The sequence below is a fragment of the Lutra lutra genome, chromosome 14, assembly GCF_902655055.1.
Source record: "Lutra lutra chromosome 14, mLutLut1.2, whole genome shotgun sequence".
Lineage (NCBI taxonomy): Eukaryota > Metazoa > Chordata > Mammalia > Carnivora > Mustelidae > Lutra > Lutra lutra.
The window spans coordinates 2727052-2742159 of record NC_062291.1 but is presented as its reverse complement, the minus strand read 5'-3'; the positions used below and the strand labels follow the sequence as shown (position 1 = coordinate 2742159).

The 15108-nt window shown below is 42.9% G+C and overlaps 1 protein-coding gene across 8 annotated transcripts in view; it reads left to right on the top strand.

Annotated features, from left to right (window-relative positions):
- Positions 1–15108, top strand: part of TTC13 (tetratricopeptide repeat domain 13) — a 76433-nt gene that overhangs the window by 16651 nt on the left and 44674 nt on the right. For 6 of the 8 annotated variants that reach the window (XM_047703622.1, XM_047703624.1, XM_047703621.1 and 3 more), the window contains exons 2-4: positions 155–249; positions 4049–4124; positions 7422–7492. In XM_047703622.1, the coding sequence (XP_047559578.1) occupies positions 155–249; positions 4049–4124; positions 7422–7492 (242 nt within the window). Of the gene's footprint in view, positions 1–154; positions 250–1270; positions 1360–4048; positions 4125–7421; positions 7493–15108 lie in introns of all 8 variants that reach the window. The other 2 variants (XM_047703626.1, XM_047703625.1) reach the window with 1 other exon arrangement.

Below are 15108 nucleotides of genomic sequence, written 5' to 3'. Positions count from 1 at the left end.
CAGCTATAAAGTGGAAGATAAGATGCCCCTTTGAGTGTTTTTTGCTTTGTCCTTAGTTTGGTTTTGAGGATTCTTCACATTATAATTCATGGTTAGACACCTAAAAGCCATACATTTAAGGTGAGGAGAATAACCAGGAATGTTTGCTTTTCAGAGTCTTCCTTTTTGAACTTCCATGACTCAGACTGCGAACCCAAAGGACCACCACCCTGTGACTCATTGCTTTCCCTCAACACTGAAAAGATTCTGGTATGTGTCTTCCATTCATGCCTTCTGGTTTTGTGAACTACAGCACAATGGTACTGCTTTCAAAAGGAGGAGGTCACTTCTGTTTGTCAACTAGGAGTTGGTTGGGTCAGATAAAGATGGAGCGTCTGGTATTTAGTCCGTTGAATTATTATGACTTATGCATTGGGTGGTTGATCATTCTAGATTTTTCTAGATCATTCTAGATCTAGATTTTTTACTTTTAAGTTCCAGGAATAAAGGGGGAGATCATGGGAGGACCTTATTTCTAGAAACCTCATGTATTTGAAGGTATCATGTATCTTCTTTTTCCAGTCTTTGCCTGTGTGGGAATCTTTTATGTTTTTAATTATCAGTACCAGCCAAACTGTGTAGGAGACCTCGCCACTCCAGCGGTGAGCACTGGGAGCTGTGTAACACCTCTCTCTGCCTAGCCATGGCAGCACATACGCTCCTCCAGGCTCGCTGCCTTGAGGTGGAAGGCCCTGTTTTTGGCTCACACTTCATTCGGTGAAGCTGAGTGGTTCTTTCGGTGCCCAAAGCTAACATATTTTTTTCTCCAGACCTTTTCCTTCAACATCCATGTAGATACTGTTTGCTTCTTTCGTTTAAAATTTCCCTTTAGGATAGATACTCTTTTCTTCTCCAGACAGAACTTTGCCTTTGCACGTAAGAACTACTGAAAACAGGTAGAAATTGTAAGCTAGAGAATGATCAACAGGTTTTACCTAGTTCACTGCTTAGCAGTCAATCCGATATATGGAAAAACTTCAGCTAGACTGGTGTCAAACCAGAGTGCGCTACCTTGTAAAGTACTGAGTTGGCCATCACTAAAAGCATTTAAGTCGAAATTGGGTAATCCCCACCTTGAGTAGATGATTAGATTCTTAGAATTATTAGGGACCTACCTTCTTATTGACAGGAGTTCAAATATTTTCTGTGTGTTGCTTTTCTAGTTTAAGATGACACTAGCCAGTAACCTACGGGAGAAAGCTCATCAATCTTGGCCTTTCATTTTCCCTAGGTTGGAAATATGGGAGTCCGACTATTCATTTCTTCATTAATTCTCCAGATATTTATTTTGCACCTATTATGTGCCAGGCGTTGTGCTAAGTAAGTACTGGGAATACCACAGTGAGCCAGCTAGCCTCAGTCCCTATGCTCGCGACTCCTAGGCACTAACCCAATAATTACACAAAAGTAGACACAAAAGGTCGACATAATCTCCCTTAAATTAGGGGGAGCAGGTAGGACAGTTTTCAGTAATGGAAACATAAGCAGGGACCTGATGGTTGGGTTGGAGTCAGTCGCCAGGGAAGTCGGGCTGTGTGCAGAAACTTCCTTGGTCACGGCTTCTTACCACTGTCCCTGGAGGGTATCAGTAGATTTGGTGTCAGAAGTGGGAAAGATTCTGATCAAGAAGTCAGTTTGTCCATACTATACTTTCTGCCCACTTCTGTCAGGTTTTATTTCTAATAAAATAAAAGCACTTAGCTCAGATAGGCTCCCCAGTATATTCTTGATGTTGTTTGGTAAATGATTCCTTTTTATGGGATTTCATTTGTGCTGTCTTCACATATCTTTCTGCACAAAGGTTTGGCAAGTGGGCGACTCTCCTTGAATACTGGATTTTTTTTAAGCACTAAAAGCATTATTCATAGACTCCTTTTCTGAGCCGTTAAGCCATTTATTAAGCAAGAAAATCTTTTACCTCTGTGTGCTTATCTGTGACCCTCTGACAAAGAGGAAAGTCTCATGTCTGGTCACACCTGGAAGTATGCACTGTGATGTCTTCACATGTTGTTAATCTGCCGGTAGAATTTTCAGATGTTTCATTTTGTCTGGGGTCCTGAATGGGGTGAAGTGAGCATTCTGCTGACATGGGATGCCCTTCTGGCCTATAGGCTTTAACTTCTGTTCTAACCCCAGAGGTAGCTTCTTCTTGACCTGTTTAACCTACTTATTTTTTTAATTTAAATTCAATGAATTAACATGTAGCGTATTATTAGTTTCGGATGTAGAGTTCAGTGATTCATCAGTTGCAAACAACACCCAATGCTCATTACATCATGTGTCCCATCCCCCTCCTCCCCTCCAGCAACCTCAGTTTGTTTCCTATAGTTAAGGGTCTCTTATGCTTTGCCTCCCTCTCTGATTTCGTCTTGACCCGTTTTATAGGCGTACTAAACACCACACTGTATCTGAACATAGACTAGATTTTGAGAGTACAGGGTGTTTAAATGGAAATGCCTTGTTACTGTTATTTGACTCCGTGAAGCCCAAGGGGCACAATTCATTACTGCTAATAAACACCAGTCGTTAGCTGAATAGCACATACAGCAGTTGGAAGAGCAGCTCATGTAAAATTATTTGGCTAATCTATGCCTGTAGGTGTCTATACTATGCATTTTTAAAAAGAGGAACTCGGTTAATCAGGATGTCACTGGGTTCTAATCCTGTGGTTTTGCCAAAAGCCACAAATCTTCAGTCTCTCTCTGTCTTAGTTTTTGCTGTCTCTTGTGTGTGTACAAGTTTTAATCATGTCTTAGGTGAATCTGGTGTGGAGGAATCACATTAACATGTGCCCTGTAACTACGCACGTCACAAGTTAGCATCAACAGCTGAATCTTCCAGTGAAGGGACAGCTGTTGTATCAGACATGATTTGTCTCCGAAACACTGCGGAGCCGTCATTACATACAGTAGACCAGTCCTGCCTATAACATCACTCCAGTTCCTAAGTGAACTTACTTACTTCGCTTTCCCCCGGTTTCCACTCTTGTTTTAGCTTTCCTGCCAAATGTGCGTATGTCTGTATAATTTCTTCGGAGGCAGATTTACTGCCTTCAGTAGGAGGGAGGTGTTCTTCATCCGCTGCGCTTTTTCACTAGAACGGCTTGTTTCTTGGTCAGATTCTGTTGGTCCTTTGCTGGCATCATCTCCGTACAACTTGTAGCTCTTCTTTCTAAAATATGTTTAGTTTAAAAAGCAGCGTTCTGTCATCCAGCCTCATGGGAGGACTGATGGCTAGAATGGGATCTTTGCAACATGATCGAGGTCACTAAATAGTTTCTGCAAACATGGAGGGATCATGAGGCAACCAGCAGGATGAATCCCCGTGGAAGTGAAAAGAAACTTGTTCTTAGAAACAGAACCACTGGGGCGCCTAGGTGGCTCATTCGGTGAAGCGCCTGACTCCTGGTTTCCGCTCAGGTCAGGATCTCAGCGTCATGGGACTGAGCCCTGCTTCGGGCTCTGCGCTCAGCACGGAGTCTGCTTAAGTTTCTCTGTCCCTCTCCCTCCCCCTCTGCCACACCTCCCCCAACTCCTGCTCTGTCTTTCCTTCTCTCAAATAAAAAAAAAGTCAAAAAAAGAAACAGATCCACTAATGCTAGGGGAGGAGACACATCAGTCACACCACAAGCTATGTGGTACACATAGCTATGAAGTACACGATTGGTATTTATTAAAGTGAATCTTTTTTTCCATATCAATCCAATGGAGCTTTAATTTTTTTTTTAAGATTTTATTTATTTATTTGTCAGAGAGAGCGAGCACAGGCAGACAGAGTGGCAGGCAGAGACAGAGAGAGAAGCAGGCTCCCTGCCGAGCAAGGAGCCCAGTGTGGGACTCGATCCCAGGACGCTGGGATCATGACCTGAGCCGAAGGCAGCCACTTAACTGACTGAGCCACCCAGACGTCCCATGGAGCTTTAATTTTTTTAAAAAATGCAGGTCTTCATTCGAAATCTTGTCTTCATCTGAGATAAGCTAAAATGTATGTTCGTCTGTTTCTTTTTCAGAGCCAGGCCAAGTCAATTGCAGAACAAAAGAGATTCCCATTTGCTACAGATAATGACAGCACAAACGAAGAGCTAGGTGAGATTTCAATCTGGGGAGGGGGCATGCCTGGAGCATCTGCCTAGATTTTATGATTCAGTGCCAAGCAGGGAGGCAGGGTGCTGGGGGAGAAAGCACACGGACGTGAGCCTGGTCAGCAGGAGCTGTGTGTTCTTGGGTGGGGCGTTCAACCCTGCGCGGGTCAGTGCTTTACATGTCAGTATATTAGGAAATAGTGAAAATACGGGGTCTGGAGAAAATGATCAGTAAGAACCTCTGTGTTTCTCTGGACATTAACAATGATGGTAACGGGTCCTTAGGCGTGCTTATCATTCATTAAAGGTAACGTGCTGTCATCGAACAGGAACAACACAGACATAAAAGCAGAGGAGACTCACACCTACTGCAATCTTCTGTGTAATAAAATAGCCAGGTATAAGTTAATTTTACTGTGGGTGTGGAAAGGTTGAGTTCATTCAGATCCGCAGAGGGGTCCTGTAGTTCGCCTTGCTGGGGGCCTGTTTTCAAACAGGCTGGTTCCTCCAGGGTCTGATATGTGCTGGGTGTGCCCCGCCCATTGTCAGGTCAGCTCGCTGTTGAAGGGGTGAAAACAAAATTGAATATAGGACTGAACAGGGCGTCTGGACAGACTTCACAGAAGCACTGCTCCTGCCTGGTGGCCTGAAGCATCTTCGGAAATTCTTTTCTATCTGATTTACATGTAATTATTTTATCCTTTCTGTGGCCATGTGCACTTTATATTAAGGCGGAGCATCTCAGGGTGCTTGGCTGGTGCAGTTGGTAGATCTCTCGAATTCTGATCATGTGGGCATGAGTTCAAGCCCCACACTGGACCCAGAGCTTACTTAAAAAAAAAAAAATACTGAGCACTTCTTGTATTGGCTCCTTTGCTCTGTTAGTGCAGATGATTAAGAGTTGACTATTTTGAAAGTATTAATCAATTTTTGGTGATGTTCTTTGAGTAGGCTCTGAGAATTAATTATCTGTTAAGAAATCAGATTTGTCTTTGCAGAGGTGCCTGAGTTCTGGTCAGCATCTTCATTTTTTAAGTCCTGAATTAAGAGCCCAGGATGTGCTAGGCCTGTTCTGTGCTCTGAGACTAATCCTGCTAGACCTCTAGGCCCTAAGCTGCCGTAGGATCTTCCATATCGCAATATTTTTTCCTTGGAAGAGCAGCTTCTGTCAAGTTACCCGTTGCCAGGAGATATGGAATTGCTGGATAGTAATGATTTCTGTGAGAATTCCAGTGCTTTCTTTATGTTTGGACTGCCACAACAAAATTTAGATCCTAATAGCTATTTTATAGTTTTGCAAGATTTGGATTTTTTTTTTTTAATGGATACTTTTGGGTTTTTCTCGAAAAAGTGTTTACTTTTAGATAGAAAGATTTGAAAGGTGCATTTGGTTTTAGTTAAGCGGACTTCAACAGCCTAGCCATGGAGAACAATTTAAACATGTTCCTAAGAACAGTAATATTTATCCCCTAAAACTATATTCGTTTTTATGGGTCACTTATTCATTTGTTCAGTAGATATTTATACTGGTTATGGGGAGAGAGCTAGGAAAATTCTAAAACTTCAGATCTGAAAGGAATGTAAGAAGATGTCCTAGCGGCTTGTTAAGCAAGACCCAGAAAGAGGTGAGAAGTGGTTGAGGTCACCATGATCACACTGCTGGTGGGTAGCAGAGCCAGAACCCGAGCCCAGATCCTGGCTTTCTGAGAGGTGGCCATCTTCCTGCCTTCAAAGAAGGACGCGTCTGCATTTCCATCCCTGTTCATGTGATCATCCAGAAATTCAAACCGTTTTTGCCGTCTAGTCCAGCACACAGCAGTTTCGGTACAGCCTTGATTTATTTCAGGAGAGTGTGTTAGGGGAGGTCCCAGAGCTGGCAGCCTGGGTCCTTTGTCTCCCCTCATTGCCTTCAGTCGTGTTCAGCTGTACTGTGCTTCATCTGCTTGTCTCTGAACGGGGATAAGAACTGTACCTGCCTCCCTGCGATCATTACTACACGGAAATGGACAGAGTGCCATGCACATACATGTCACACTTATTTTTACTGCTCATGTTCCTGGTCCCCCACCAGAAGTGTCTCTGCTCTTCTTGTTCTCTGAGGCATCTGAATGGGATCCATTCGTATCATTCCAAATATGAATTTGACCTTAATTTTATCTTTTTAAACAAATTGTGACAAAACCAGCCCTCTTTATTTTGAAGAATGCCCCCAAAGCTGTTGTCTTATTATGACATTCAGTGCTTCTGAAGTTTATTTTTCTCAGGTTAGTTATGGGGACACTCTAAGTCTCTTTCTGCGTGGAATGTTTTTACTCCTTTTCACTCTCAGGAATTTCATCTCTTCACGCCAGTAAAAGTTTTAGTTGTCTGTCCCCTTGAACACCTCTTAGGTTCTAGGACTGGAGTCTTGGGATAAAGGCTTTTTTTGCGAAGAAATGTGATCAAAATAGTATTGTGTTGAGTGAGGAATACAGTTTTTTTGGGGATATTTGGGGATTTAAGGAGTTAGGGTAAATTTTATATATGAAATGTCATCTAGACTACCAATAATATAATAATGTAATGTAGATGGAATGTAATCTCGACTGCCAATAATTTATTGCATTTTGGACAGATGAAAAAATTTAGTTCACCCATTGCTGTGTTTTAAGAGGTTGTCATGGCTCGAATTTCAAAATACCAATTACTGACCCCATTTGATCAGAAACTATGTATTCCTCTTTAGTGTATATTTTGAGTAGTGTTTGACTGTATTTTGAACAGAAGAGGTAGGAAAAAGACCACTATTGGATTGCGCTGGTGTGAATTACACATTCTCTTCATATATATTAATTTGAGCCTCAGCTTTTGTAACTCGGTCACTGGCAGAAAGTTCAGCACCCCCAGAGGCTGAGATCCGTGGTGCTGTGTGGGTATTTCTTGGAACTGTCGCAGTAAAATCACATTGCCATGTTCTGGACTTACTCAGGCTTCTCACTAGCTCTTCGGATAGATCGACAGGAAACATCACAAAGGTTATTTGTATTTGAAAGTGAGCGATGGACCCAGAAAAAGATAATTACTTCTTGTAGGTGATGTTTTATAGATGGCTTTAATAATTTAATTCTTGAGAGCACTGGAAGACTGATAGCAGGTGCCAAGTGGTGGAAGCATTCAAGTACATCTTATTAACTTCCCGGTTTTCTTTAACTGCTCCTGGTCCTCGGAGCTGCCTCTTAGGACTCGGCAAAGAATTTATTTACTGATTCTGCTCAGAGAGCCTTCATTCTTTCCTTTCATATTTTTGTATTTTGTTTCATAGCTATTGCCTACGTGTTGATTGGCAGTGGACTCTATGATGAAGCGATAAGACATTTTTCAACAATGCTTCAGGTAATTTTTCTTCTTAATTATGAAATTTCAAGTTGATGGTTATGACAGAAATACAGACATATGCGTAGCTAGAGTCTGCAAGAATATATTGCTTTTAGGATCATATAAGAAGGTAAAGGAAATCGGCCCTGCCTAGCACTTTGTTGGTGCAGGCCTTGAAACGGTGCTCTTATTTAATCTTTGCAGTATTAACTTTATTTTAAATGAGGAAAATGAGATCGAAGAAGATAAGGCAGTTTGCTCACTGTCTCCACCCCCGCCCCCATCAGCTGGAAGACAGGGGACGCAAGTGCAGTTTAAAAGAAAAAAACCAAAAACTACCTTCGTTCACTTTCCTCTCTACCATGCTATCTCCCATAAGACGTGGATGCTGGAAGTTCTTAGACGTCCGTATGTTTACTTTCTGTGCAGGAGCTGATCTGCATGGTTCCACTCATGGATTTGTTTCTCACCAAAGTATAACTGTGGGACTCTTCAGCAGAAGTACTGACCCTTTCCTGATGGATGGCTGCTTTAAAAATGCATAAGTTAAGATAAAAGGCTTGAACAAAGGTCTAAGAGTTGCAAGGGAGACCTGTAATGCAGCCTAATATTGTTGGCCTTATACCCCTTATCTTTATTTAGCTGTGTTCTTGTGGAGTGGACCATTATCGATACATTGTCGATAAGTCTGTACAGTAGACTATAGTGAAGAAATGTGACCTTTAGAGTTGAAGATACCCATGTTCTAATCCCCCGTGCTGGTTGTTAGCAAGTTATTTTACCTCCTGGCTCATGGAGATAATAACCATAACCTCCAAAACTATTCTTGTTAGGTTGGTTTTTTTTTTTTTAATTTTAAAGATTTTATTTATTTATTTGACAGAGATCACAAGCAGGCAGAGAGGGAGGGAGAAGCAGGCTCCCTGCCAAGCAGAGAGCCTGATGCAGGGCTCGATCCCAGGACCCTGAGATCATGACCTGAGCCAAAGGCAGAGGCTTTAACCCACTGAGCCACCCAGGTACCCCTCTTGTTAGGTTTAAATGAGATACTCTATAAAGTCCTTAGTACCTAGTTCCTGGCACATAATAAGTGCTCAGTTAATTTTAGCTCCTCAAAGCACCATTCTAGCACACTCCTGTTCATAGAACAAACAGATAATTTACAATCCAGCAGGTGAAATTCATTTTAAAATATTAATTTTGAAATTCCTGCTCTACTTTTTTTCTTCTTTAAACATAGAATTAATTATATTGACAATTCTGTCTTCGTTCCCCCAAAAAAGTCACAGAGATAGTTTTAGGGATGACTTCAAAGTCCCCAGATCCAAACAGTTGTGTGTTCGAGTGCTTGTATGGAATGACAGTCTTCAGCGGTGTTTAAAGCATGAAGGGTAGATTCTTAGTAGTTTTACAAATCACCTTTCTGGTTAAAAAGGTAAGCAAGCACTTCACACAATTAACACTTGGCCCTGGTTTGACAGGGAGGTTTTGGTACATTTATAGGAGAAATGTTGGTTAATGTATGGCAACTAATAGCAGAAAATGATGAGAACTTGCCAGTCTATTATCAATGCATTCAACTTTTTAAAAAATATTATTGTTGCAGTTGAAGGCAATATAACAATGTTAAAGAAAGAACTCTACATAAAAAATTTCCTAATTCTGCCACTTTACCATTATTGAAGTTTTTTGCTTATGACCTTTTCAAAGTATGCATTTGTGCTTTGTAATTTGAATGTCTACTATTTTGTATTACTTTTCCACTGAAGTTTATACTGTAAATTTTTCTCAGTATTTCTAATCTTACGCTTTTAATGGCTCTGTACTGTCCCTCGTGTTGTCCATTTACTGTTGTAAAACTTCTTTCTCTTGGAACTGCATTCAGAAAGTAGGTCAGAATTTCTCTCTTTGTGCCAAGAAAAGGTCTTAATATTGAAATTTGATAGATCATGTTCATCAGTCTGCAATATAATGGGTTGCTTTCAAGTGGGAAATTTCTCTTTGAGAAGGTGCGGTTTATAAGGTGGGACTCCTTTTCTGCTGATGTAAGCTGTTGACGGGGCAGGAGCAGAGGATGGGGAGCAGCCGAAGTTCGAATACTTCCGGCCCACGGAAGACAGACTGGGCAACCACTTATAACATATTTTGATGAAGCAACAAGAGTGCCTTTTTCTGTCCTGCGAGTGCTTTTCTTAGATTTCTGTCTTCTCTCCTTTTATTTTGGTACTTCAGAGCCTTTTCCACATCATGACACAGGTAGATAATCCTGTTTGCATCACCCTTGGGAGTAAACACAGGACCAAATTTGGGGGCATCTGGATGGAGCTCAGTGAAAATTTGTCACATTTTCTTTGTGTTATATAACTGTATATATTATATATAATAAAGATTGATAAAATACACTAAAATTCTTTTCAAAAAATTTAATTTTTTAGGGGCACCTGGGTGGCTCAGAGGGTTAAGCTTCTGCCTTTAGCTCAGGTCACGATCCCAGGGTCCTGGGATCTAGCCCCGCATCGGGTTCTCTGCTCAGCAGGGAGCCTGCTTCCCTCTCTCTCTCTGCCTGCCTCTCTGCCTACTTGTGATCTCTCTCTCTGTCAAATAAATTAAATAAAATATTTTTTAAAAATTTAATTTTTTAGATTTTTATTTATTTGTCTATTTGATAGCGAGAACACGAATAGGGGGAAGGGCAGAGGAAGAGGGAGAAGCAGATTCCTGCTGAGCGAGGAGCCCAATGCGGGACTCGATCCCAGGATCACACCCTGAGCTGAAGGCAGATGCTTAACTGACTGAGCCACCAGGTGCCCCTGTTCAAAAATTTTAATAAGAAACTCAGTCCTGTTTTTCCAGGACTGAGGCTTTATGTTTAAAAGTGACGCACATGATTCCTATTTAAGAGCTTTCCGTTTTTGTCGAATTCTTGATAGCCAGTCTCATCAAGAAACCGCACAAGTAGGGGTAGCAGGTGTCTGAAGAATTAGTGCTCTTTCCCCAGTTGACCAAAACTTCTTTTCGTACCGTGAATCAGATTTTGCAGAAGTCAGTCTCTTCAGGTTATATTTCAAAAGCACGAGACTTCTTTACATCTGACTGCCCTTCCTTTTCTTTCGTGGGCAAATGCAGTGGAACTCATTCTTGCGGTAATGACATAGGTTTTTGTCCCAGCATTGCTTTTCCATGGCCCAGGTTCAGGAGGGCGGTTTGCTATCACCCTGCAGCCTTGCCCTCTTCGTCCTAGGACTGGCCCGAGTACCACTGCAGAACCCACCACTGGGTGTCCTCCTGTTGCTTGTGGGGCCCACACACCTGCTGACACTCTCGATCTGTAAGCCAGCCGGCGGCCTCTAACAGCTCTGCAGTGGCAGCCCCTGGTACACAAATTTTTCAGGGTTTCTGAGTTCACATATGCTTGGTAAAACTTATCTTTCGGACAGCCCAGGAACTCCAGTATGCCGCAGCAGAGCGTGGACTCTGGTTCCATTCACAGGAAGCTGAAAACCATTGGGACCGTGAGGGCTTGGCTTGTATGAGAGTCACCATTTTTCTAACATCGTTTAGTGTGACATTGGGATCTGTGCGTGAGGGCTGCCTAGAATCCCAGAATGACCTTCTGCTGTAAAGCTCTGAAACCTTCCTTTTGTCTTAGCTGTACCACGAGAAGCAAACGATATATCCCCGGTCTCTGCTGTTGTGAGCTGTGTTTGAGTAGTTATTTAACTACGGGATATGCAGTACATCTATAAAGGAAACAGAAATGCTCCTCAGGGTTTCTCACTGAACACAGCTTCAAAGCGTAATAGATGTGTCAGACGGCACTGAAAACTTGTGACTGAAAAGCTTGTGCATTCGTGTTGTCTGTACATCACTGTCCTTCCTCTGGTGTCCGTGCAGTGATGACGGTGCTCTGGGAAAGTGCAACATTCCCCAGCTGCCATGCTTCTTTGGTCCCCAGGCAGGGCTTGGTGACATTAGTGGCGCAAAAATTGATTGAGGCCTTTGTTATTAACTGTGGACCTTGAGCTCATCTGATTTGGGTAGAACTGAATTCATAAAAGTGTTTATTATTTTACATCAGCCGACAAAACGTGAACTTGCCTCTGCATATGATCTGTAAACATCCTTCTTGTAATTAGGTGCGCGGGTCTGCCAGTTGGGCAAACCTGACTCCTCGTTGCCCGTGCTATGCAGGGGCTCGCTTGAGTTCGATTGTCTTCGATTCAGTGACTTTTGAATTTTAATCAAAAAGCCAGCCTTGCTGGTCGAAAAAGAAATATTTGTAAAATTTAAGTCACTGTGTAAATGGTATAATGAGGACAGTAAATGAGACCTTTTTAGATGTAAAAAGATCAAAGTCTTGGGAATTGAGACATCTAAGTGAACATGACTCCAGTAAGGTAACTGTCGTATTATACCATGATTTTGCATTTGCATAAAGTAAGTAAGATTGGAAAATTGAAATACTAGTTTTCATTTAAATCACTTAAAATTCTGAGCACTGGGTGTGGTGCATAAACAATGAATCTTGGAACACTAAAAAAAAATAAAATTACAATATTGAAAAAATTTCTGAACACTTGATAAAATGTAGTAAATATTGTTAGACTTATATACTCAAAAAATACTTTTGAAAAATGGATATTCTGAGCCCAATTTGCTTTTAGAAATAGACAATGGATTTTATTTGAAAGTATAGTTCATTATGACATTTCATAAAGAGTTTTGACTTCTTGTTAACATCCAAAGCTGATGACAGATAAAATAAAGTAATAAAGCCGTATCAATCAAGGAAAGTAATAAAATCCACCATCTACATTTAGGAACCCTTACCACTAGATTATGACTGAGATAACAACCACAGCAATCCTTTACAGATCCTTCTCTGATTTAGGTTTTCTTATTCAATTTATTCTTTCTTTTGAGAACTTTTTTTCAGCAGCACAGAAGGACGTATCATTACCGTTGTTGTTAAATGATAGATTTTATTTCTTTTCCTGGTTGATGCGACTTATGTGTCGCTGGCAGAATGGAAAGGCGCTGCTGTGGTCATGATGAGACCACGTGGGGGGATCGGGAGGCCACTGTAGGGTCGCGTAGGCTCTCGGCCGGGGGGCGGGCCACACGTAGAACCCCCTGAGCCGAAATGATGATGGCTGAGCACAGGAAGTTGTCAGTGTTCAGATATTTTGACTGTTGCAAAGTTGTGAATGGCTGTTCCCTAAAGGTTTAACATTTTGTACAGCAAAGTGAAGGCACCCCTGGGGCACGCCGTCATACAGCTTTGCCTTACGGAAGCCTGGATCTGGCTCTTCACCAATGACTACCCCGTCGTTTCCCTCCAGGCCGTCGCTTGCTTCTCCTGTGAGAAGGGCAGGCCAGGCTGAGCTGACTTCGATCTGACAGTCTTTAACATGCATCGAGATCTCCTCAGCCGCCTCGGAAATGGCCCGTGTCTGTGGCTGACTAAGAACTGTTACATATGACACTTAACGAGTCAGGCATGGTGCTGGAGGCCGCAGAGCCAAACATGACAAGACATTGCCTCGATATTGTGTGCCCGTGGGTGACAAGTGTGCAAATGCAAAATAATGAATAATAAGAGAACTACTTTAATGGAATTCTAGCCATTAAGAGGTTCCAGCTCAACTGCGTGCCCTCCCCGGACCCCTGCACGTACCCCGACCATAACTGAGAGAGGATCCCAAGTCCGGTTCCAGAGTTGCCCACATTAGTGGGTGGCGCGCTCTCCGTGGCGCACGAGTCCCTTGCTCTGCACATCTGTGTGCTACTTCCTTCAGCATCCCCTCCATCCAGACACCTTCCAAGTACCTCTGGTGTCCATCCACTTCTCCTGGCTTGGTTCAAACCCCAGCCAGGCCACTGTTAGCTACCAGGTGACTGGCACAGCCCTGTTAACTGCCTTATCACTTCATACCTTCCACAGACACACATGCATGCCATCCATTCACGGGCACTTTGAACACACACACACCTTGCTGTTGCTTTTAGGTTAAAGAGTAAAATCCTTACTAAGGTCCCTGCCTACCTCTCCAGCCTTGTCTTGGAGCAGATCCTATGCTCCCTGTTTGTCTTGGGCCTCCTCTGCCTGGACCAGCTGCTCTGAGCTTCCCTCACCCGCGACACGTTGAGCCCGGGTACTTCTCAGAGAAGCCCTCCTAACCATGTCTAATCTTTATGCCATTTTCCAAAGGCACCATTTACCACTACAGCACTTACCGCAGATGTTAACTTTGCATTTGTATTTGTGATTCTCTGCTATGCTCCAAGAAGACAAGAGTCTTGCCTTCTGTCTTGTTTTTGCTTACTATAGTATTTCTAGCATGTGGAACCGGACATGGTAATAACTGACCCTAAATAAATACTTGTTGACTGAGTGACTAATGTCTGTACAACGTACACTAGGAACCGAGGCCTATTTACCTTCCAGGGGGTGTCTGGAAGGAGTCACAGGAGAGGTAGTGTTGGAGCTGAGGCCACAGGTGGATGTTCTAGGCAGATGGGCTGTGCCCTGAGCCGGGGAAAGCATGTTGTGTCCAGAGAGCTGTGAAGTAGTGCCGATTTGTAGAGTATGAAGTATGGGTGGAAAGTGGAAGGAGATGAGACGCAACCGTAAGGCAGGAAAATGATCAGTATTTTCTACAAAAGCATTTAGATGTAACCTCATTGTTTTTCCAATTGGTGAGTTGCAACCTTTTAGTAGGGACTGAAATTGATTGGCAAGTGAAGACTAGTGCTTTTCAAAAAGTGAAATACACTAGAATAGAAAATAGGTTGCAGTGTGAATAGTAAGACTAGGCTTGACTTAGTGCTCCTGATGTGTGTGTGTGTGTGTGTGTGTGTGTGTGCGTGTATTATGTACATATATATGTGTGTGTACTGGGTTACAATGTAAAACGAGTTTTACCGTGGGTTAGAGTAAACACGTGTTTGAATGTTGGAGGTGTTGGAGAGCCAAGGGGCTGTTGGAGGTGTTGCAGAGCCAAGGAATAATTCATCCAGGGTGACTTGATCGAACGTCATTGTTAGGTGACTCTTAGTGTGGGTCTGGAGACTGGACGGGAGGAACAGGAACGTAGTTAAGATGGTTGCAGTAGCATAGTGGGCGAGGGAGGAGTCCAGTAGGGCAGTGCACTGGGAGGGGGAGAGGCAGCAGGTGTATTGAGAGGGGAGACTGCTGGGATCTCCTGAGTAGGCGTGTAGATGGGGAGATGAGGATGACCCTCCCCCACCTAGTGGCTGGCTCTGGCCATGGGGTGTATGTAGATGCCCCTTCAGTAGAAGAACTGTTTATTTAGGTTTATTAGATACACTGTTTCCTGATTTACCCCTTGGTCATCATAATTTTTTTTTGTTTTGTTTTAGGAGGAAAGCTTCTTAGGTAGTCTATTTTGAGACATTACAAATCTGAGAGGAGGTGTTCCCCTCACTAGAGAATGTCTTCACAGGGGAAGAGGCGTGTGGGCTCACTGCCCCCTGCCCCAGCCTGGACCAGGGGCTTCCGGGCACTCTTCTGTCTCCTGGCAGGCGCTACTGCTATGGAAACACATGAAGTCAGTCTTCACTTTATTTCATGATCGGGTCGCTGTTTTTCCTGCTCCTCCTCTCCCTCTGTA